Below are 24,477 nucleotides of genomic sequence, written 5' to 3'. Positions count from 1 at the left end.
TCTGCTGGCTGAAGTGACGACAATAGGAAGAAGAACTCCCGACAAAACTGTTGTAGTTGTTGCTGATTAATGATATTATCTGATTTTTACAACCAGTAAACTCCTATAATCCAACTCAGTCATGTTTTGTTCTTTCACTGAGATGTGAGCTTTGTGTTTTGCCACTTCACCTGCAGAAAATGCACAGAGCACTTTTGTTTTTTTGACACATGATGAGCTTGTCAATGGGGCCCTGCATCTTTTAACTCTCATGAACCAGATGCGAGGAATATTTAGATATCCGGAAATAGATTTTTGAAACATTTAAACCAGAAAGACTTGTTCAGTTTATTCTATTTTCGATGTCGACAGTGAGCAGACGCAACAGAGCTGCTAAACTTATTTTGAGCACAGGTTATGTGTGAGCTGAAACAGCACAAAACAACCAAACACACACTGCCATGTCAAGAAACATTATGATGCATGTATAAAAGGCAAATTGAAATTTAGACTGTGCTGTAACTTAGAGGTACAGAACCAACAGTGCATAAGAAAGCTATAAACATAAAGCATTATTTACAAAAATTTGAAAAATGTACAATATTTACCTGAGAAATCTCAATTTTAAAACAATGTTTTCATGATACTACAGAAAACAAGAAAGTTCACTAGTTATCAGAGTCCATGTCGCTGTCGCCCCCGATAGATCTGAACTCTTCACTCTCCTCGTCTTCACTGAGTTGGACCTGGGTGAGTACCGCCGGGCCTCTCCTCCTTGCTTCATCTTCTTCATCTTCCTCCTCCTCCTCGCTGATGCCGTACTCTTCTCCGTTTCCCATGCCGGAGGCCTGCAGCTGACTCCGGCTCTCCGTCTCCTCATAGCTGCCGTAACTGATGAGGGAGAGAGGGGGAAGTCGGAAAAAGAAAGGTTAAAGACCCACGTCAGCTGCATCGGTGTGATTCCTGTGTGACGATGCATGTGACGACAACGGTTGCTGCTCTACCTGACGTTGCTGTCTTCCATGTGAGGCTCATCGGCTCCGTCTCCATCGTATGACATCATGCTCTCTTCCTGCTCCATACCCATGCGTGCCGTCTCCTGAGCTCTCCGTGGAGGTGGGGGTCGCACGTCCACCTCTCTGTCCGAGTCGCTGCCGCTCTCCGACAGGTGAATGGCTGCAGTGAAAACACAATGCGTCAGCACAAATGTCAAAAACAAAGCACAATGTCTCAATTATTTACTAACCATTACTCTTAAATGTCATTGCAGTCCAGTTATATTTATTCATGTTCTCTCTTATACCGTGAAGAGGTTATTTCACTTTATTTTTCCCCGTCTGTCTCCATTGGCGGCCGTGTTTCTTAAAAGGATAGTTCACAACTATCAAGATTTGCGGCGGCATCATTGCGATTACTGACGCCGGCGCAAATCGCGCGAGATTTGGACAGACCAGGAAGAGGAGCTTCCGCTGCAAACAAGCTTGAAATATAGACTTATTTAATTTTTTTCTGAACAATTTCGCATTTCGGGGCTTCAATACAAGATGGACATTACATACGAGCACTATGGAGGTATTTGGATGTTTTTTGGTGTGTCTTTTTGTTACGAAGAAAAGTGGTATCCATTTGCAACCGTCATATGGACATGCAGTGCTGCACGGAGCCCCGCTGTAACTCAGAGAAGCCACGGAGGACTCTGAAACTTCTCCCAGCCCTTAGTCGACATGAGGGTGAGTAGATAATGAGTGAAATTTCAATTTTGAGTGAACTATCCCTTTAACCTAAGGTGTGAACATTTCCTCCTCAGGTGGACTTACAGGAGAAAGGATTGTCGCCCTCCTCTTCGCTGGCGTCATCCTCTCCGTCCGACATGAGCAGGTCCTGGTACAGAACGCTGGATTGAGCGGGGCGGTTAGATCTTCCTCCATCATCTTCTTCCTCCTCCTCCTCTTCCTCCTGGTCGTGCCGTCTGCGAGGTGGCAGCAACATCTCCTCATCATCATCTTCGTCCTCAAGATCTCCTTCTGCATCCTCGGCCTAGAAACACAGGTCAGACAAAAGAGAAGTCAATGAGAAAGCAACATAGAAAATTCAATAAAAGCATAATTATTGAGTTAAAACATATCTCCTAAAACTGTACAAAAATTAAATGAATTAAATTATTAAAGGGATAGTTCAACATTTTGGCAAATTCGATTATTGCAATCCCTATAGTCTTAGAGGTAGGTTTGTTACGTTTAATTGTTGGTGCAAGCCGTTTTTAGATCAGCTGAGCAGAAAACAACTCGAAAACAACTCTGTCTCGTAAAATTCCGTTATTATCTCATAGTGTGGTAAATGTGCAGGTCGCAACTTGTCCACGAGAGTGTTTTGGAGTTGTTGGATTGTGTATTTGATGAGTTTTGAGGGAAAACCCAGAAATACCATGAGCCTCTGTTGCGTTAGCTGAGCAGCTTGCATCTCTGCCTGGCCGATCTAAAAACAGCTTGCACCGACAATTGAAGTTAATGAACCTACTCCTAAAACTATAGGGATTATGGAAATGCGTGAATTTGCCAAAATGTTGAAATATCCCTTTAATAAAGTTTTTCCACATCATAATAAAAATTTTAAAGGAAAGTATTTGTTTGATCTCAATTTTTTGTCACAGCAGTGGTGTGACCTGAAAATAAGGTGACTCTGACAGTACTTCCACATATATGTGTATGTAATATGTGTATACTACATTAAATCTTTGTCTTACAGGAGCAGGAGTCTTGGGTTTGCCATCATCTTCCTCCTCAAAGCCTTCGATGTCCACATCAGATTCTTCCTCCCCAGGTCTTCTGCTGTGACGTCCCTGAGAAACAGGAGCAGAAAAGTCTGAGAACGCTTTTACCGAATGACAAAGGTGAGACGCAGGATAACAATACTAATGTACACAAGTGATGTTATTTGTGAGAGAGAACTTTTATAAGCAGGTAAACAGGCCTGGTGATCTGAGGAGAGTTTGAGGCCTTTATTTCTGTCTCTCTCCATACCTGCCCCCCTCTCTTCTCTGGAGCTACCACTAGAGGTCCCTCAGAGAAAAGGCTGCTGGGCTCTCTGGGCAGACTCCCTGAAGCCCCGCTGTCAAACAGATCAGCAGGCTGGCCAGCACCACACAGAGCGACACACGCACACAAACAGGACAGACAGACAGACAGACAGGACAGGACGGCAGGGTCGAAGGAGAAAAAACAGGTTGGGAGAAAGAAGACACTACAGTGAAGAAACTAGATTGCAGAGAGGGAAACGTGAAAGACTAGAAAGGAGAGTTAGTGCAGAGAACGAGAGAAAAAAAATACAAGGGCAGGAGAAGCACTACAGGGTGTGGCCAGGAGGCTACGGTGTGCAGAGTTCAGACTAGCTGGTGTGGCGCATAAGCAGCTGGAGGCCTAAAGTCTATATCCAGTGAAGCAGGACACCCCAGAAAACCACCGTTCATTAAGATGGTAAATAAAAAAAGCGGTGTCCTGGCTGCGCTCCTACCTGTGGCGTGTACGGCCCAGGAGTCATTGGGTCCAGACACTCCAAGTCCGCAGCATCCAGAGCTGCCTCTTTAGCAGTCGAGATGTCCTTCTCCAACTGAGTCAAGTGCTCATCGTACTGGAAACACAATTACAGACAAGTATTTACAACACTGATTTGTGTGTGTGCTTTCCTGCTCATGGTAATATTACAGGTTTACATGCGAAGCAGTGTCACTCACAATACATGTAATTGTCGAATTTCCTCAATTCTACAATGCTCTGTGTTAAATAAATTTACATTATCTTATACGAAGATTGCATTTGGAGTATGAAACAGAGAATTATCACTTAGTAGAGAAGATTATTATTGTTGTGAGAACTTGAAGATCTATTTTGAATTTCCAGCCTTGTGTCTTCACTTCATAAATTTTAACTATTTCCCTTATAATCAGTCTGCATACCTCTGACAAGGTCTGCTTGCACACATTGACAATATCCAGGGCCGTCTTGGTGTAAGGACTGTCTGGACCTGTGAAAGACACAGCAAGTGATTTAGTAACTCACAGAAGCAGTTGCACAATTGCCTGCAGAGACTACAGAGGTCACACTAACAGTGATGTTAACGCACTTACCATTGTACTTGATGCTGTTGGTGTGGATGAGGCTGACATCCGAAAGGAAGGCGTCTCGGTTCTGGTATTTGTGTTTGGAGATGTTCTGTTGATCCATGAAATAAAACACAGACAAAGAGGAACATGAAATTAGTTTGTGATCCTGATTTTAAAAATATCAAATGACTATATTTGTTTGAAGGACGACCCCTCACCTTGCGGATTGATTCCAAATCCATGGGGCTTACGATCACCTTATAATAATCGGGCACAAACTTTTTGTTGACAGGATGATGGAACGGCCATGACTACGGAGAGGAGAGGGATTTGACAATGAGCTGCAGATAATTGGCTTTCTTTCATGCTCCCTGATCAATATCATGTATTAAAAACACATCTAGCCTGAGCTCAAAATAGATCAATGACTGTGGGAAGGAAATGCAAAGTGGAGATGACTCACATCAGGAACCACCATCATTTTCTGGGTGACGATGTTGTCCAGGATGAAGGAGAAAGCCACCTGGTCGTCGTCATCCAGCAGAGGGTTGATGGCTTTCTCCAGCCTCACCAGCCTGTCCTCCTTCTGGACAGACGCACGCAGGTTTCAGAGTTCATTGAAATGAGCAAAAGACGAGACAAGAGGACGTAGAATAAGACAAAACATTTACACTCACACTCACCTCCTTCAGTTTAGTGTCACACAGGTCCAGCATGGACTGTGCTACCTGTGTTATTGGATGCTTTGCCCCTGTTGAAACAAAAAAAAAGAAAGAAAACCATCTTAACACATTGAAAATTAAGTCTTACTGAAGACCTATTAAGTTGAAAGTCACTTTTTGAGCCAAAGAAGTTGTCGGAACACATTAGTTTTAACTTTACCATTGTAGGTGGCGCTGTTTTTAACGATAACCTCCACTGCTTCACGGAACTCATCCCTCGACGGGTACATCCGCTTGCGTACGTTCTCCCTCAGCGTCTGCAGGTCCATGGGGCGGGTGATGATCTTGTAGTAGTCCTTCACAACCTTGGCGTTGACGGGCGTGTGGAAGGGATACGTCTGCACAGAGGAGGTGAAGGCGTTAACGATGAGACTGCAGAGCTGCGCAAGGGAACAGTGAGATGTTGAGTGCGTTCATCGGAGATCTTACGTTGGGGTGGTCCCGCATGTCGTTGATGATGCTCTCTAGCACAGAGGACAAGGTCACCATGGGGTCAGTGCGCCTGCGGTGGATGGCCTTATGTGGTTTCTGTGAACAGCAACAGGGGATATGATCAGCTGAAAGCCACTCTGATTTTTAGAAATGTTAAAAAAAAAAGGGTTAGGGGTTTGTTGGGGTTTCATTGTTGTTGCTTACATTGAGATAGTCACAGTGCACAGCGCTGCCAACACGTCTTTTCTTCTTCGGCGGGAGCTGCTGCTTGGGGAACTTGAGCACTAAAGATTTCCTGCGAACCTCATCCGCACTGTGGGAGAAAAAAAAGATGAAAAAGTGTAAGTGAGTGCTTTTGACTGTATGTTTAAAGCAGCCACAAAGAACTTTCATTTTGTGTTGATTTTGGCAACGCCTGTGGACAAAAGCGGTAGGTTTCTCTTTGCGGATCCCGTCCTACTATCAGCCATGACGAAAATATAGCAATGAAATTGAGCTAGTTTTTTACTGGCTAGTGTAGCAACAACTCAGTGCTAATTATTAGCCTCATCAGCCTCTGGTCTGAGTGCGGTAAATTGTTACACTATTTAGAAATAGCTTATCTTCCCACCGATGGCTTCATCTGCTGTTGTAGGTCGCACAGACACATCAGCAGAAACGAGAGACTTTTGCATATCCAGTTAAAAGTTTGTAGTTGCTTTAAGGCATTTCTACTGTCTACAGTGGGAAGTTTACAAAACACTGTGCTGATAAGATGAGATGCTTATGAAGGCAGGAAGAACAAGGACAAGTCGGCTACCTCTCGATGAGCTGTTTGCCCAGTACGATCTTGGTGCCCTCCACCTTGATCAGCTCCTCGTTGTCGTTGTGGATCACGGTCTTCTCCAGCTCCTCCTCCTGCTCCTCTGTCATAGCGACAGGGTTAGAGGGCGGAGCGTTGGTCTGATAGTAAAGTGGGCAGAACTTGTTGGTCCTCATGTGTCCTATGGCTCCACAAGCGCCGCACTTTAGCTAGGGAAAAGAGGCAAACATTAAGGAACAAAAACAACAACGCACTGGTGCTATTTGATGAAAATACTGCAGAGTAGCCAAAAAAAAAGCAAATTCATTTAGCTGGTTTAGCTTAATAGTTTGGGAAGAAAAGGTGACAGAGAAGAGAATAGTATTGAATCGGCAAGCTTACTTTTACCTTGAGGTCTGGCCTCTCTTTGACCTTCTTGGCCTTCTTCTCCGGTGGTCCCTTGATCTTGTCCTTCTCCTGGTTTCTCTTCAGCCTCCTCAGCTGCTCCTGAATACGTCGTCGCTCCTTCCTCATCTCCTCTCTGTGCTGCTCATCGAAGAGGGCGAACTTGCGTCTGTAGCCACAGATAAACAACAACACTGGCTGTTAAACATCGACTGGTTCATTTGTGGTGACGTGGTGCACAGACCGAACCAGGAGGCATTTCTACGACATGAGGCTTCTAGCCTTTCTCCTCAGTGAGCTCCATTAACCTCCACTAGAGAATCTAGAGTTAGTCTGACCTGCTGGTTGACGTTAGATGTCACAAAATTAACAAGCAAAACCCTAAGGAACAAATTTATTAGTATCTTTTTTCATGTAAATATTTATCTACCAATTAGACACAGTTCAGTAGAGATGAGGCCTTTTGGCTGTGGCTTTAAAAAGTCCACTGGGTTACTCCCCATGATCAGACTCTAATAAAACATTTTTTTAAACGCTATAAGTTAGATCAGAGAGACTTACATGAATTCATCGTCCTTGGTGGTCCTGATCCTGGTGTAGGCGTCGATGACTGAAGCCTTGCGTACCGTCTCACAGCGGACGTATTCCTTGCCGTCCTCATCTCTGAAGGTGCGATAGATCTTCAGTCGTCGTCCCGTGGCCGAGGAGTTCAGGCTCGTGACAGAGGACGTGTCGTCGTCCTTGTGTGAGCTGGTGGACAATGAGCTGGCTATGGAGTGAAGGGAGGCAAAGTTTATGATGAGACACATGACAGTTTTCGACTTTACATTGGTTTAAACGCGTCGTTGGTGAAGTATGAGAAGTCAGAACGAGATGTACACAAGCCTTTGCGTCGCTCCTTTCGTCCCTTGTGGTCACGGTCGCTCTCTTCCCCCATTAGCATCCTCTGCAGCTCCTTCCTCTCCTGCTCCTCCCTCTCACGGGAAAGCTGGGAGCTGGTCTTCTTGTTCTGCAGCATGTTCTCGATGTTCTTCCCCATCTCCTCAAAGTCGCTGTCCTCGGCCGAGCTGCTGTCTGTGTCTGTGGACAGCACCTCTGTCGACTCTAGCACCCTGTAGTCAAAGTGCAAAAAGGACAATTTCTCCTCTTGCTCCTCGGACCGAATTTCAAACAACATATAAAGCACTAAATAAGAGTCTCACTTGTTCTGCAGGTCAAAGATCCTCTGACACTCTTCCTTGTAGCGCTCCTGGTGTTCAGCTACAGAGAAACGAGACCCTCTGGCAAACTTGCTCATGGGTCCCTCACCCGAACGCGCCTGCTCTGTGGACATGGTCCTCACCACGTCAATCACCTCCCAGCGAGAGAGCTTCTTGATCTAACACACACACACACACACACACACACACACACACACACACACAATAAAGTTAACATACAATTCTACCAAAAAAATATTCCAACCCTAAAATTTAAAGGGATAGTTCAACATTTTGGCAAATTGGCCCATTGCCATAATCCCTATAGTCATAGCAGTAGGTTTGTTACCGTTAATTGTTGGTGCAAACTATTTTTAGAATGGCGGAGCAGAGCCGCGAGCTGCTCAAAGCTACGCTACCGAGGCTAATGGGATTTCTTGGTTTCCTTCATCAAACTCATCAAATACACAATCCAACAACTCCAAAACGCTCTGGTGGACAAGTTGTGACCTGCACATTCACCACGCTATGAGATAATAAAGTTGTTTTTGAGGCAAATGCAGAGAACGCTTGCCAAAAAACTGCCCCCGAAGGGAACGCACATCAGCTGTTTTGCATGAATTTACCTCTAAAATAACTCAGTCTCGTAATGTTCCGTTATTATCTCATAGTGTGGTGAATGTGCAGGTCACAACTTGTCCACCAGAGCGTTTTGGAGTTGTTGGATTGTGTATTTGATGAGTTTGATGAGGGAAACCAGGAAATCCCATGAGCCTCCGTAGCGTAGCTCTGAGCAGCTTGCGGCTCTGCTCCGCCGTTCTAAAAATAGCTTGCACCGACAATTAAAGGTAACGAACCTACTGCTATGACTATAGGGATTATGGCAATGGGCCAATTTGCCAAAATGTTGATGTTATGAGTTTGCATGTCGCCATGGTCTTACTTCTTCCTCTGGAACGCCAAACTTGCGCAGCAGCTGCTTGGCGTTCTTCAGCGAGAGTCTCCTCAGATCAGCGTCTGTCCCCGTCACCGTCTTCTTGGTAGGCTGCGGCTCTTTGTCGTCCTGAGAGACACAGAAAGTACAGCATCAATGTTTTAAACCTCTGCATTTAGAAAAAAAAAAAAGAAGAACGTGACGCCCGGGTGAGTGCTGCATTTACCGGTTGGACCTTCTGCTGGGTTGGTTTGTTTGGCACTTTGACGTAGGAGAAACCTTCTCCACAGCCGGTGGGGTCAGCCACACCTGTAACCTCCAACAGGCATTTCCCCTTCATGGCGGAGATGAAGGCTCTTGTCGTGTTCCACGGAGCTGTCCGCACCTAGGAAGTGAAATAGGACCAGTGCGGTGTAAGTCGTTTGTTTTGTCTTATCTCGTGTCTGGAACATTTTAACTTAATCATTAGGGAGCTCTTGGATCAATACCTCATCATCAATCTTCATTTGAAAGTCCTCTTCGTTCTCCTCCTCTGGAGCAAAGAAGGATTTCTCACCATATCCGGCGTCCTGCAGGAGAAAACTCACATATTGAAGCCGTGGACACAACGCAACTCGCTTCAATCAGGTTATGTCATGTAGAGACGATCATGGCGGTTACCTTCAGTCTCTGCTCGGCCACCAGCATGCTGTAGTAAGCACAGCACTGCTCTGGAGACACCATGGCTCTGATCTCCTCTTCTGTGGGTAATCTGAAGTCAGGCTTCAGCACCCACCAGTTGGAGTCCATGCCTGGCAAGAGGACGAGGACATTTTCTTACCCACCATCCAACTCATGATCACAGAACGCAGCAGAAAAAGCAACAACAAACATTGTCCTCTTGTTTCCTGATATATGGGTGCATTGTAGAAAACCTTGCTTGCTTTTGCTGTGTGTATCCTGAACATATTGTGTCCTGTGTCCTTATACTATCCTTAGACTACATCTTACCTTCCGGATAATATCCATAGTAGGCGTAAAAAGCTCTGTCCCTGCTCAGAAGCCTGTCTGTCGAGTCAAGGTGCACACACACATTGCTGAGCTCATGCAGCTTCAAACAGCACAGTGTCTCTGTTATAACCTTAACATCGCCCTGGTGCGAAACAACTGGGTTACGTTAGTCCTACAAGTGATGACAATCGCTGAATGGTGAAAAGACACGGTGAATGAATGAGCAAGCTTTACCTGTACGCTTGAAGTCGGCACAGAGTTTTAGTCGTTTCCTGATGCTGCTCTCTGAGTGTGACGGAAATGCTTTTTTGATATCCTCCATGCGGATTCTCCGGGGCTTGTCCTTGCTCTTCCAGAACAAGCGGTAAATGAAAACCTACAGATTAAAAAAAAAGAAGAGATGACAGTTCAGCATTAGCAGCAACAACAGCCTGAGCTTCTAGCAGAACGCAGTATATTTAACACACCTGGAGGAAGTCTCGGATGTGCGTATTGGCTCGTTTGGAGTTGGGACCAGGAACCTCATACAAGGGGCACTCCTGACCAACAACAATAATGTCCACAATCTCTCTGATGTAGTAGCCGTGTCGCGTTCGTAGAACCAAGAAATCGGTCTCTGGCATCTTGTGCAGGTAGATCGGAGCTCGGAAAAGGTTGTTTTCAAACGCCTTAAAGGAAAAACAAAACTTGTCAGTTTGCAACGATAAGGAACTGGTGACAAATATCGAGTCTGAGTATCGACTGTGCCGACCTGAAGTAGTTGTCCAGGGTGCAGTGACCCCAGGAAAGGGGATGTGTGGCAGTAAACAGTCTCTCCGTATTTACAGTCAGGTGCTCCAGGATCTTTTCCAGGTTTCTGAAGAATACAGTAACAACACCACGATGTAAATTTAGTTCAAGAAACAGACACAACTTACATGTGAACAAGTCTCATTTAGTGTGATGATCTAATATTCACACTACAATTAAATACACAACAACCCTGCAAATAGAAATACATCATCACATCCCATCGGATCTATTTGAATATAGGTTTATAAGCATTTCTTTGTTAACAAAAACAATATATTTGAATCAGGGTCAGATACATTAAGATTTTTAAAGTCCTTTACAAAACCAATTAGAGTGAAAGAAAAAGCTAGACTCACCCTTTTGTAGTAGTTTTTGATTTTAGTTGCCATGCCGACTTGCATGATGAGAGGGGCGTACTCCTCACTGTACTCTGCCAGGATCAGATCTCCATCTTTGCCTGTCAGGTCCTGTGGTGTTCGCATGAAGAACATGTCGCCTCCACCTGATGCCTGTCGCTCCTGCTCTCGCATCTATACAAAAAAAATACGAACGCACACACATAAGTGTAAATGCTCACAGCTACAGATACATTTTTTTCTCAATATACAGAGTATTCATGCTCGTTCTGAGCAGGGCTCCACCTTGGCCTTCTTCTTGATGTGTTTGAGCAGCGGCTGGACAGCGTGAGGACCCGGCTGAGCCAACGCTCCAAACGAGTACTTCTTCAGAGCCGGTCGATGGAACTGGCGAAGCTTCATCGGCCCCATGTGAGTGGGGAAGAAGGGTTGCCTCAGCTCCAGCGCCGGGATGGAGTGCTGTTAAAAAAAAAAGAAAAAGAAAAGTTGATTAAACTACACGACGTTCTACATCTCACAGGTTGTAGGCCTGCGTCTACTCTGTATGTTTGTCAGGATTCCTTTAGGATGTTTATTTTCCGTGGCTGCTGTTTACCTGGATGATGTTTCCACCAAACGTCCCCCTCAGACCCTGCTGTTTGGGGTAGTAAAACTCATCATTGGAGAGGTTCCAAGGATCCTTCACTTCAGGCTGGGACATGTTCTGAGTTGAGAAGAGGAAATCTAGCGTCAGTCAAACGTTTTCCTTTTTTTTTTCCACTGCTGATGTTTAACAAAAAACAAACAAACACCATTCCACTTTATTTGCTGCTTCATTATCAAGCCTTGATCTTCTTTATTAGAAACCACTCCTTCTGCTAAAAGACCCACATCCCCATTGAAGAATCACAACTTTTTAATCAGCTGTTTCTCACAATCAAGCACGTTCCTCCCCCGCCCTGATGAGGCAGTGTACCTGCTGTGGCTCATCTTTGATCACTCCAGTCTTCCCCAGCAGGATGCGACTCTTTTTGATTGCAGTTTCCTTTTTATTTTCTTTTGATGGAGAATGTGATGTCCTTTCCTCCTTTTCATCAGGAATCTCTGCGAGAGAGAGAGTTTTGGATGGTGTCAGAATAATCGGACAAAAAAAAACAAACCGCAGGTCAGCTGTTGTAAGACGTCTACTCCGACTGAAGCAGAGCAGCAGTAAACGTGCAGCCTAATGACACGATTCCTCTGAATATACCTAGAATTATATTCTCATCATTAGGGTCCAGTGTGAGAACAGGTGGCATGAGCAGGTGGTCCATCTCCTGGTCATCCCAGATGATGTTGTCTTCCCAGCGTCCGTACACCAGCTCTTCGTTGTCAATGGGAAAAATGGAGAACCAGGGACAGTCTTCTTCGTGATTGGCTGCAGGGGAACAAAAACAAGTGAACACCAACATCTCTGGCGAATTTATCATTTGTATTGTCAACCAAAAAAAATGAACTCACCTTGATTATCATGGTTGTTTTTTTCCCGCTTGGAGCCAGAGATGGAGGAAGCCTTGGGCATGGGTGGAGGCGTAGGTGGCACCAACTGAGAATTACTTCTCGACAGCCCTGTGAGAATAAACAGTGTTTGATGTCATGTATCATTATGATGGAAAAATACTGAGTGTTAATTCAACCATGTTGATCATATGTCGTGACTTGCAGGAAAGTTTTGCGAGAACCTGTCCAGTTTTAATTAGCAAAGCGGCCTTGAAGATAGTGGAGGTATGCAAACGGCTTTGAGAGGTTAAGTTTTAAAAACATCTTCTTTGCACTGAAGAGATAACGTGGCCGTTGCTAGGCAGTATGACGTGTCTTATGAGTACTATGCACTGTGCTTAAATACTGATGACGTCTCTCATGACTCTGTTGTGGGAGATTCTGTGCACAACTTGATTAAAGAGACATTGACCTGAGCGTGGTGACTTTTTTCACCCACACAATATACAGTATAATGGAAACATTACAGCTGTCAGTAAAAGTAAGTGTTTTTTACAGGCATCTTACCCTGCTGAGCGTTATACGCATTAGCGTTGCGGGTCATACTAGAGGGAAGCCACCCGGCCAGGCTGGCTCGCTGGGTCTTCGTGCCCTTGTGTTTCACGTCCTCCCCATTCCAGATGATGTCGTCCTCCCATTGCAGCTGAGTGACCATGAGGAAGAGCTCGTTCTCGAGGGCTGTTCTCTCCTCATCTTCGTCGTCGTTTTCATGATCCTGATTTTCTCCTTCTTCATTGTCGACATCCTGTCTCTGAAACTAAAAACAGTTGATACACAATATTAGTAACACAGTCGGTATAATTTCATTGTTATGTTTACAGATGTGCAGGTCAACGTACCTCTTGAGGAACCTCTGTTATTTCTTTTGGTGTGTCCTGTATCTGAGGCTCATCAGACTCGTCGTCTTTTAGCCTGAAGCCGTAGTTGAAATTGCTTCCGTCCTCTGGGACCCCTAGCATATCGTACCAGAGCTGGGCCGGACCGTATCTCCATTCAGCTACTTTAGGTCGAGACTCTGTCTCCTTGTCTCCATCACCACAAGTCTGCGAGAACTTAGATTCCACTGGAGCCATCATTGTTATCTGGATGACACAGAGAAGCACAGAAAGTGTTGAACACAATTATAAAACTAATATTTTTGTTTTGTTTCACGTGTGGCGTCATCAGGTTCGCCTCTGGCATTCCCGGGCAGGTTCAAATAGCTTTGGGTCACATGACCCGTAGCAAAGTTTAAAACACATAAACATAATATGTGAATCGCATCTTCACATGAACAAGATAACAAAACACAAAACAGATGGAAGCAATAACCACATAACATACAATAGAATACAATAGAATACTATGGATGGAAGAATATTAAAGAAAACAACTCAGGTCTTGTGAGTCATTCATTCCCGATGGTTCAATAGTGGACACAGATCATTATTCCAAAAACGCTTCTCTTTCAGAAGTTGTTTGATTATTATAAAAGTGTCAGACTACAACTAGGTGCTATTGAAAGAGAAAACACAGAAAGATTTACCTCATCGTCAGAGAGACACTGCTCTGGCGGCGGTGCTGGTGCATACTCATAGATCCATCCAGACTTTTTCTCCAGGCTCTGCTCGGTGGGCTCTCCCTCTGGAGGAGGGGTCCCGGGCTGAGGGTCTCTGTGCTTTCGCTTCTTCTTCCTGCGAGCGCTCCTCCAAACCGATGGCATGCTCTTTCCAGGACCGAACAGCCGTAAGAACCTAAGGACCTAGTAGTAAGGCCAAGACAATCTGCGTCAGTGCACTGCTTATAAAAAACATGATGCCAAAACAAACCTTTGAAATGCCCAATGATGCTTTACCCTTCCAGGCCTGAACTCTGGGAAAAGCTCAGTGACACCCGGCAGAGCTTTGGCAGCATCCTTCTGCATGATGCCAGCCAGTGGGAGGGTCAGCCTGTCTGGAGATCCTCCGACCCCCGAGCCCTGGCCGGGGCGGTCGGTTTCTGACTCAGAGTCTGAGGAGCTGCTGAAGTCGACCTTATCGGCCGTAGAGGATGGCGCAATAATTGAGGGCAAGATGATGCCATCGCCTTCTTCCCCAACTACAAGGACAACAGCAGCAGAAACAATCACATTTTATTGTCAGATATTTGTTATTTACAATACTTGAAGGTGAATCGCTGTTAAATTTACATCATAATCAAGTATTAAGTCTGTTCCTCATAGGCAATTTAAACCTCTGGCAATAATATGGACCCTCAGGATGTACCATTAGCAGATTAACTTCCTTACAGACTGCAGTTACAGCTCTGTAAACACCAAACCTCTGAGGAAGGAGGGTAAACCAGACACAATATCTCCCCAGAGACCAATTATGAGTAAACATGTACCTACCATTTGTGGTCTGAGAGGAGGGTTCGTCTTTCTTAGCAGCTGTGGGAAGACTTGGAGGTGGGGGTGGTGGCATAAGCTTAGAATCAATGTCCTCACAGTCGGCATCATAGTCGTCCTCATCATCTAGGATTAAGAAATATCCAAAGTGTAGACAACAAAATTAACACAGAGTCAAAAGGAAAAGGAGGAAAAACTAAAATAAAGTTGACTTTTGGGAGTTGTGAGATGATCACCTGTTTTCCTGCTGGGCTGCAAAGAGCCCATGGCCTGGCGATATTTCTTCGTCTCATCCTCAGCGACCTCACTGATGTCAGAATAATCAACTGCATCTTCAGTGCTTTTCACCCAACCTGAACGGGGTAAAATGACAAAAATGTTACGTCATCCTGTGTCTGGTTATCGTGTCAATGTAAAGTTCCTTCACACATTCATCCTCACCCTCTGAATCCACACTCCCAGAGTCTCTGCTTTCCTCTTGATCACCATCTTCATTAGCTGTAATCTCTGTAATGAGTGAGCCTAGACCCAGATTACCCAAACCAGCCAGGTGCTTTTTGGACTCCTGCAGTAATCAGAACAGGTAGACACAGAAAAAACATTGCAATGAGCAGTTAAACATATTATACATTAAATACAACAAAATTTTCCAATAGAAATTATAAGCATGGTGGAAAATTATCTTTAAGAGGCCTACATTGTCCAGGACACTGTCATCCTCCAGCTGTCCATCTTCATTGATGTTTCCAAAGAGGAAGCCGGTGAGAGAGAAAGGGCGATCTTGATCCTCATCACTGTCGGAGTCCGACATCCTGAAATGTCATGATGAGACACATCACATGACAGCACTGGCATTATTTGGCTTCCACACAGTCCTTTTGATGTTGACCTACTCAGTTTAGCACTGAGGCTATTAATGACATGTGAATACCATACCAGTACTCAGATATGGGTTGCATGAGCATGGATTTATAACATGATGTATGTCCTCTTAGGCCATGCTCTCGTACCTACATTTCTCCCCTCGATCCTCCTCATGTTATATATAAAATTCTTTATTTCAGACACATAGTCCATATGACAATTAAGAAAATTAAAAGAGAGACAAAGAATGGGAGGAAGTACATTGTACAGTACTTAACCATAAGTTACCATTGCCATTAAAAATACATTTCATATAAAATGCACAAACCATACATAACCATAAAGAAAGACAGCAAAGGGCCAAGCTATTATATCGAATACACCTCAGTGTTTGATGTATCACATAGATTGAGATATCACTTAGTCCTCTTATTATTTATTTACATAAAGATGTGAACCCTATCATCCGTGTGTGTTCATTGCTGCACCATAACATTGGGCACGCATCGTAGCTCACGCTGTGCATTTTATAGTTTTGACTTTACTTTGTTTGGCTAATCTCATTTTCTCAGTTACAGAAACTACTTTGACTGTAAACATATTGGCTGCTGATTTCGCCCTCTTTTATATTTGTATCATTTCACCACTGTGACGCGGAGCTGCACTGAAATGGCGCAACTTGCGTTAGCTAAAGTTAGCTAGTTAAGTAGTTAGCGTTATGCGGCGAAAGATAAATATCAGAAACTACCATAGATGCAACATAAACTTACCTTGCGTGACTTCTCTTTAGTTTTCGTTACGCTTGTGTTTTATCCAGCTTGATAAACCCACTGGATGCTACATCGATGCTAACCCGCTACACTTCAGTCTGGCAAAGTGAGTTAGCTCAATGTTAGCTAGTAAAATAACTAAATAATGCGTTAACTAAAACCTATTCAGTGAACGCATTTCTCCCCGCGCCTCTATGTGCTTTGTGATGGCGGGAGAAAACCCCCACAAATGTATTTTGGGGTCGACATAAACCTTGTTTTTGTTGGTGTGTGTAACACACTGCAGAGGAGACGGAATGAGGCTAGCTAGCAGAAACTCCGAGTGACCCGGATGGAAAACGTGATGCGTTCAGGTACCCGTCTCTACGTAGTAAACTGTCGTGTTTAGCACAGCGAGGCGAGCTATTCAGTAACAAAACATCATTACTGTATTTGTTAGTATGAATCATAGCATAACATAACTGAGTGCTAAGGGACTGTTCGTTATTTATCATCAGTGCCACCGGAGGGATTCACAGGACTTTTTTTTTTTTTTACATGACCCCCCTGTCGGAGTCAGTAAATTTTAACATGACCCTGCATTAAGCCTTATCAAAAGATACATGCCCCCCCCCCTCCCCCCCGGCCATCGACACGTGACATCGCATCACGTAGCGCGTGACACTACATTATTTCATTTTGACAACCATGTGTGCAACACCTTCTCATCACAATGCCATTTATCAGCTGTTATTAAAACCCAACTCATCAATAACAGAATCGCGATTTTGGACCAGCCCACATTACACAACAAACCATTAACAATTAATCCACACTCAAACCGAAGCAACAATAATGTGAACCGTACTCAACAACAACGTATTATTACAAGGTTTACGACAGATATGACAGACAACTGTGTGTGTGTGTGTGTGTGTGTGTGTGTGTGTGTGTGTGTGTGTGTGTGTGTGTGTGTGTGTGTGTGTGTGTGTGTGTGTGTGTGTGTGTGTGTAAGAAAGAGAGGGAAAGAGAGAGAGAAGTAGATAAAACCAGCTAACTGTTAGCTACCGTAGCTCAGGCGTCGGTCTCCCGTCAGGTAAAAGCTGCCGTTTATTCCTCAAATGTAGTTCATGAAGTTGAGCCTCTCCGGTACAGTTATCCATCACTGCAGTTGAATTAGCCGCTAAACTGCTGGACGCGAAAACCGAGGGGGCGTCTGTTTGTTTACAATTCACGAAAGCAACGTGAACGTACGTGCTGCTCAGACTATGTAGAGTTACGCAATGAGGCAGGCAGGCAGCGTAACCTCTGTACGGTACTGAAGTTAAACTCACTCATCAATAAAAGACGTGCTAAGCCGCGGGCAGAACCCTTATTGAGTTTTTGGCGAAGCGGTTAGCATCGTCGCCTGCGGTGCGGTAGACCCGGGTTCGAAACCAACTCAGGGCAGATCAGGGCAACATAAAATAACGTTGTGATTCGGGGGCCGTTGCTCTCATTGTCATCAGTGCTCGCAGCTTTGAAATGTCCCGTTTTTGTTTTGTTTTTGTTTTCTGCGGGCATTGCAGTGTCCTCCAGACAAAATATTGAATGACCCCCCCTCACTGACCTTTTTTTTTTTGTGGACCCACCCCTCAACAAAGAATATTATGACATGACCCCCCCCATTTTCCTCCGGTGGCCCATTCCATAAATAACGAACGGTCCCTAACATGTTTTTGAAATATAAATGTATGCTATATTCAATTATAGAAAGTCCTCCCGTCTCATCTCTTTATATAATGTTTATACAGCCCTAACAACAATATTTTTTATGCCAAGCTATGGTTCATTCTAACTTTAACTTTTAGCTGTGCTTTTGTAGCCCACTCAAACTTACCCTGAATTAATTATAGGGATTTTAGCTGTAGTCATGCCAAATAAAAATTGAATAAATGTGTTTATTGAGCCTATCTGCATTTTGGAGAGGGACATTCTCTTCCAATTGAAAACCTTTTTTTAATTTCACTCTAGCAGCACATGACATGAACTCCTGAGATCCAGATGCTTCATTATTATTATTATTTATTTATTTTTAGAAATTTCTAATATTCAATTTTAATTTCTAGACTGGAGAATAGGAATCTTTACTGTCACTTTATGAACAGACAGTAAATGAGAGTACACTGTATAATGTGTTTGAGGGTGATGACCCTAAGCAGAGTTTTTACTGCACCCAGCATGTGTTTTAGTACATGTTTCATCCTACCCACCAGTTTCCCTTGGTCAACAGATTTCTGAATGAAACCCCAAATCTGTCCAATCAGGGTGTTTTCTTTTTCTTTCTTTTTACCAAAGTGCTCGTCATGTGAATGTGAAATGTGACAAACATGAAGTAAGTGGTTGTAATCCTGCATTGGTTAAAGCACTGTGTGGCTACTGTATTTCCACTGACCTTGTACCCTTACATCTACAATATATTGGTCCCAAACATTAAAAAGTTAAAAGAGAAAGCAATAAAAACAAGGATACAGTAACAGTTTAGCCAGTTTTAATAGTTTTAAAACACTTGGTTTGGAAAAAAGTACAAAAGTGATCCTGGATGCCACAGTATGAAACCAGCCCAATAATGCAAGGTGAAAGGTGTGTTCCTTTAAAAAGCATCTTCTACAGACATGTTAATTTCAACTGGCCTTACCATACACATACTGTACTCACTAAAACAGATACAAGCAATAGTTTAAATACAATGGCTGACCCCAGTAATACATTTACAAGTGATTCTTAAAAAACTAATTAAAAGGAGGGGGGAAAAAAAGAAGTCTGACCACAATGCCATCCGGTATCTGGCAGTAAAATCATGCAGTATTACAATCGTTCCACTAAAGAGAAACAGCAAAGCACTACAGCTGTCACACAGTGAAAAAGAGGGCAGCCAAGAGGTGTCTCTCTACCAGACAGCCTTTCAAAGTGTTCATTGGTTGTTTTATGAATTGTTATTGAGAGAGATCTCTGCTGTCGAGCAGCAGCTCAGTGGTCACCGTTCTCTCATTTGCATACATTGTAAAGTTGCGCAGGGTCTCCATTAAGGAGAACTTGTCTTCCACAATCGCATCCACTTAGAAAAATATAACTAATTGCTATTGAAGAAAACCCCAAAATGTGGGATATTCTTAGTATGTTGTGAGGAAATAAAAAAGCTAAGAAATACAGTTGAATAAATAAATTGCATGACATCCATAAAAATTAAGTGGATACACTGAGTCGACAGAATGCTATCCACATATGCACACCATGCTTTTTGTTTTGGCCCGGCAGTGTTAAAAGTGAGGGCTCCATCCTCCACCCAATCCAAAGTCACATCCTATGATCCAGTGGAAAAGTCGCCATAAAATATCTAAAATATGTTGACATTTAGAGAAAGGTTTCTTTGATTCAACAATTGATTTTCCATGTACAACATGGTCTCTGGCTTTACCAATTAAGAAGTAATCGATGTAGATGGCAATGAGGAAACACAGGAGGGAGACTTTCACAGTGTTACAACAATGAAGCCGCTCTGTGTTGTTACCCACTGGCCGGCCTATTGTTAGGGCAACAGCAGTGAACTTCCTGTCCGGTCAAACTTTTTTCCTTTTGAGAGAGCAGCCACTTGTTTCATCAACTCCCTGTTCTTGGACTGTGGAGACAGATGATGGAATGTGTTAGAAAACAGATGCATAGTTGAAATACACACCAGTAGTTTCATCATTTAAAAAAAATAATTTTCTAACATGTTTTTTCAATCAAATGTTCATCGTTGAGCACATCGGCCACAGGTTCACACTTACAAAACACCCCCATCGTAATAAAATGGTTAACGTCACAGAATTTGACAGGAAATGGCTCATTTGATACAACCACTGTATCCATAACAACAGGCTGCAAACTTACACAACAAGTGAATCATCCATGTATCACGCTGGCTTCTATGAGGCAAACTTATTATATACTGTATAGGTCCAAATACTAATAACAATTTGCAGTAATTATTTCTTATAGTGACAAAGCAGTTAATCAACCTGCCATGCCATGATAGAGGACAACTGTGGTATCAGTTTAGTTCTTTATTTTTTATTACAACAGTTGGTATCAACTGTTTCTCAGTTTCGTTGCCAGACAGGGCAGGATGTCAACACTCATGTATTGTCCTGTTTTGAGCATGGGAGGTACAGATTTACCACTACTGGGTAAATTTGCTTAAGGTTGGTTCAACTTGGCAGAGCAATTGACAGAAATATGAATAAAATATACTAAAGTGATAATTTTTTATCATTTCTTGATTATGGTGAGTGACCCTATGTATCTACAGACATTTAATGTCACTCACACATGTGACGTTTCGGGCGTTAGCCCTTCATCAGACAGAAGGGCTAACGCCCAAAACTTCACATGTGTGAGTGACATTAAACTGTCACGGGAGCTCTTAACTAGTGTGCGGTCTCCTTTTTTTTTTTTTTTATCTCTGAAATGAGATATACAATGGCACTTTTTTATTTATAACGTCTTTAAGGAGCGACACACCACCATACACAACACTGTGCTTTTGTGTTTTTGTCCTGTGCTCTCAACATCATTGTAAATGAGGATTTGCCCTCAACGGTTTTTGCTACATGTGCACAGTTTCCCACCTGCTGCTGCTCCATGGACTCTTTGTGTGATTTTTCCATTTGGTTCATCTTCACTCTCATGTTGGATTCCTGGTACTGAAAGTCTGCTTTGATTTCTGTAAGCTGCAGGAGAGTTTACAGTCAACACCTCAAACCAATCCCAAGAAAATGGTGATGCAGCTTTGACTCATTCGAGCTGGAAGTCAGGTGACGACTTACCTTTCGGTCCTTCTCGAGGATGGTCTGATCCCTCTGCTGCAGGAGTCTCTTCAGTGACATCACCTCCTCTTTCAGCTGGCTGATGAGAATGAAGTTGTCTGTTCCTCCAGAGTCCATTGACTGGGTGATGGAACTACTGATGGGAGAGAGGAAAGAGCATGAGCCCAACGCAGAGATAAGAGGTAATCAACATGTGGTAGTGAAATCATTTCACATTTTCTAAAACGATTAAAGCACCCATCCTACCTGTCCCCGTTGGATGGCTTCATCTCCAGTTTTGGTTTCTTCTTTGGGGTCTCCTTCTGGATTGAAGACGATTTATGGCTGCAAAGAAAATCAGATGGCAATGTGAAGTCTGGGCCCAAAAACTCCCTCAAAGCTCGGCTTTCTTAGTTACTATGAGTGGCTGAAATGAGAAGAAACATTTTACCTCTGCTTCCACAGTCCCTGGTCCTGCTCAGGACTCAAGCTCCCACTCAATCTGCAATAAATGTGAAGGCTCAGTTAATAACAGCACATGACAGACACACTAGTGGTAGAAAAACCCAGAAAACAGCCTGACTGAGCAGTATGAATGAAGAAGAAATGACACAACAGAGGACATACTTGTGGTGAGAGCTGCTGTGTCTGTGTTGGTGGTGGTGGTGGTGATGATGGTGAGGTCTGGAGTGGTGGTCTTTCTCATTCAGGGATGAGGAGTTGGAGGAGCCAAAGCCTTTCCTCTGCTCCTTTGTTTTCTGCAGGACACGGCGGTAGGACAAAGTGCAGAGCCAGCACAGCAGCTTCCCATCCACCTGTGAGGAGAGACAGTTTACTCATAAGACTCGCTGTAACACATTCACTCTAAAACTAGATAATCATGTGCGTCAGTTTTTATACCTTTCTCCTGCCTTCCTCCTTGCGGTCAAAGGCGCATTGCTGTTTGCACTGCTCACAGGTCTGTGGGGGTCCATATTTTTTCTCTGAGTTAGTACAGCGCTGGCACTTTGTCCCAATAAACGCTGCAATGATGTTACAGTACTGGCAGGGTTTGGGCTGTAAACACAGACAAGAGACGAGGTTAAATGTTAAAATTGTATTTTACAACATACTTAATGTTCACTATGTGCTTAGTTAATTAGTTCAGTTGTGCTAAGTTACTCACAGTTCCAAACTGTTTGACGTTCTGGGCACATTTCTTGCAGATTGTATTGGTTTTACTGTAAAGAATAAACCGTATGATATTAAATGCTAAGTAATGCATGACATCAGCATAACTAACATTCATCACTAAATGCACGTCTCACCTTTCCTGCTGAAATTCAGATCTGCAGTATGTGCACTTCACTATTGGGTGTGCAATGCGACATTCCTGTGGTAAGACAAACAAAATAAATGTTCACGACTGTCTGCTGGCAAAAACTAAGACATTTTATTACATAATATCCTATAGACACCTCAACGAAACAAAACAAAACAAAAAACACACTGCAACACCTCCAGGCTACAACAACAACCTGTAGAAATATCGGCAGCTGAACAGTTTGTGTGTACACAAGAAGTGATGACTGCCATGAACTGCCTGGTTGGGTCAGTTGATGGGGCTTGGGAAAAAAATACAAATAAAAACTTCTTGGGCAAAATAAAGAAAAAATAATTGACACAGAAATACAACTGTGACTCCATTTAAAGGTTCAGTGGCTGACCTTGTGCCTTATTCATCAACCACAAAGAAAGGTTCTCTGCACATTCACTACAGACTATTAAGTGAATAATGGTGGGAAAAGAAGGCACCAAGGTTGACTTCCTTCTTCACAACACTTCTTTTACAGAAAAAGATAAAAAGAAAAAGAAAAGTCTGCTCCTCAGCTGCACTCACTGCAGCTCTGCTACTTGTGAAGCTACAGGAGCAACAAGTTGGGCAATATGATCATCAATGGCAGCGTTTAAAAGAGCACTTCCTCCAGTGCTCCGTGGATTTATATCCACCCAGCTGGTGATAAAATATATAAATATATACAGATCGTATGAATGTGGCATTGCTCTTTACCGAACAGCGTGACCGTGTGGAATAATATTAATAAAAAACAACAGCAACAAGCTTTCACCAGAGACTGTTTTAGCATGTCCAGGCTGGAAAGATAAAGGCTCTTACATAATCCGAGCCTTGCTAACTTGCTCGTAACACCATCGCAATCCGGGCGACAAAAAACAACAACAACAACACACACATTATCTGATTAGTAAAAGAAAAAGAAAAAGAAATCAATGTTGTTGTTGTTTCAGAGTCACTCCCAAACCTTGCACAGCTGCTGGCCCTGCGACAGCTCCTCGAAAGGATACCGCTGGTTGCACTTGGTGCAGGCGTACAGAGCCGATGTTGCCATTCTCGCCCCGACTGATGTCAGCGGTCTGGATGATGAAAGGTTTCTCGGTGTCCAGCTGCAAACTGAACCGACTGAACCGACTGAACGGGAGGGATTAGCGGCGCCGGTTCCTTTTTCTAGTCGCTCGCTAATTCAGACGTAAGAAGCGCGCACACACACACGCACACACACACACACACACACAGAGAGACGCGCACACTGTGTTGGCATCCAGCGTTAGCTACCGATAGCTTGCTGTGCTAGCAGGGCAGCAGCACAGGAATAGCTTAGTTAGCTGGAGGCAGCAAACGAAGAACAATAAACTCCAAATATCTCCGGGCTCTCACCGGCCGTGCGTCATCCGGCCGGACGTTATCGACACCGAAACCGTTAGCTAGTACGCAAGCCACGCAAGTTATCCGTTAGCAATAAGGTCGGGCTATTTTAGATTAAGTTTCCACTGTTCTCGGCAAGAAAGCTATTTTCCTGTTTTCCTTCCTTCTCTCTCTCTTTTTTTTTTGTATCAACGCCGTCGTCGTCCGTCGTCGTCGTCGTCGTCATGTAACCGGAAGTTGCCTACGTCCTCAGAAAGAAGAAAGGAAACCTATCGCGACACAACATCCGTCCGCGGGAGCCGCAGTTTGAAAAGCTCCGAGCCAATCACCTGTCTGCATCCGCCCAGCGAAGCCCCTCAGCCCGGGCAGCAGCTCCGCGACTACCGCTGGTCCATCCAGCCAGTCTGAGCCCATACAGACACTTTATCAATGTAAATAAAGCCCATAAAGTAATGTGCACACGAGTTATTATTCCACCACCCATGTCTGTCCTGTTAGTATCTATCTATCTATCTATCTATCTATCTATCTATCTATCTATCTATCTATCTATCTATCTATCTATCTATCTATCTATCTATCTATCTATCTATCCATCCATCTATCTATTTCATGTGACATTTCAATTATCACTTTTACATTCTTTCATGTGACATTTCAATTATCATTTTTACATTCTTTCCTATTAAATCAGCAGGGTTCCCACTCTGTTCTTGAAATCATTAGGACTTTTCCAGGACATTTTCAGCTGCTGATATAGTCTGA

The 24,477-nt window shown here is 43.6% G+C and overlaps 2 protein-coding genes across 16 annotated transcripts; both read right to left on the bottom strand.

Annotated features, from left to right (window-relative positions):
• Nucleotides 1-639: 639 nt before the first annotated feature.
• Nucleotides 640-16,542, bottom strand: taf1 (TAF1 RNA polymerase II, TATA box binding protein (TBP)-associated factor). 14 transcript variants are annotated; one of them, XM_085797729.1, is made up of 42 exons: nucleotides 16,207-16,542; nucleotides 15,270-15,384; nucleotides 15,014-15,137; nucleotides 14,809-14,925; nucleotides 14,576-14,698; nucleotides 14,042-14,283; nucleotides 13,733-13,948; nucleotides 13,047-13,289; nucleotides 12,715-12,964; nucleotides 12,169-12,276; nucleotides 11,918-12,085; nucleotides 11,645-11,772; nucleotides 11,285-11,392; nucleotides 10,975-11,148; nucleotides 10,690-10,863; nucleotides 10,293-10,397; nucleotides 10,009-10,209; nucleotides 9,776-9,917; nucleotides 9,542-9,598; nucleotides 9,212-9,342; nucleotides 9,040-9,120; nucleotides 8,778-8,936; nucleotides 8,561-8,680; nucleotides 7,621-7,796; nucleotides 7,298-7,530; nucleotides 6,980-7,187; nucleotides 6,416-6,587; nucleotides 6,032-6,243; nucleotides 5,437-5,545; nucleotides 5,230-5,328; nucleotides 4,961-5,138; nucleotides 4,762-4,829; nucleotides 4,542-4,664; nucleotides 4,297-4,389; nucleotides 4,103-4,187; nucleotides 3,932-3,999; nucleotides 3,490-3,606; nucleotides 3,000-3,107; nucleotides 2,723-2,818; nucleotides 1,797-2,016; nucleotides 984-1,155; nucleotides 640-870 (listed from the first exon to the last, which is right to left on the bottom strand). In XM_085797729.1, exons 2-42 carry the CDS (start codon nucleotides 15,381-15,383, stop codon nucleotides 648-650), a joined length of 6,045 nt encoding a protein of 2,014 aa, XP_085653855.1. In that variant the 5' UTR covers nucleotide 15,384; nucleotides 16,207-16,542; the 3' UTR covers nucleotides 640-647. The 14 variants fall into 14 exon arrangements, with proteins under 14 accessions (XP_085653855.1, XP_085653858.1, XP_085653857.1 ...); XM_085797732.1 differs by having other exon boundaries at nucleotides 6,422-6,587; XM_085797731.1 differs by having other exon boundaries at nucleotides 6,980-7,183; nucleotides 7,300-7,530.
• A 2,156-nt stretch (nucleotides 16,543-18,698) lies between these two features.
• On the bottom strand, nucleotides 18,699-23,908 carry fam76b (family with sequence similarity 76 member B). Of its 2 annotated transcripts, none has more exons than XM_085797727.1 (10): nucleotides 23,312-23,908; nucleotides 22,319-22,383; nucleotides 22,177-22,231; nucleotides 21,912-22,067; nucleotides 21,639-21,826; nucleotides 21,463-21,513; nucleotides 21,279-21,356; nucleotides 21,033-21,168; nucleotides 20,835-20,936; nucleotides 18,699-19,843 (listed from the first exon to the last, which is right to left on the bottom strand). In XM_085797727.1, exons 1-10 carry the CDS (start codon nucleotides 23,396-23,398, stop codon nucleotides 19,754-19,756), a joined length of 1,008 nt encoding a protein of 335 aa, XP_085653853.1. In that variant the 5' UTR covers nucleotides 23,399-23,908; the 3' UTR covers nucleotides 18,699-19,753. The 2 variants fall into 2 exon arrangements, with proteins under 2 accessions (XP_085653853.1, XP_085653854.1); XM_085797728.1 differs by having other exon boundaries at nucleotides 21,033-21,165.
• Between the last annotated feature and the right edge of the window lie 569 nt (nucleotides 23,909-24,477).

The sequence above is a fragment of the Trachurus japonicus genome, chromosome 14 (assembly GCF_045865225.1).
Source record: "Trachurus japonicus isolate A0001 chromosome 14, Traja_1.0".
NCBI classification, from domain to species: Eukaryota; Metazoa; Chordata; class Actinopteri; order Carangiformes; family Carangidae; genus Trachurus; species Trachurus japonicus.
This window is presented reverse-complemented; position numbering and strand designations above follow the sequence as displayed.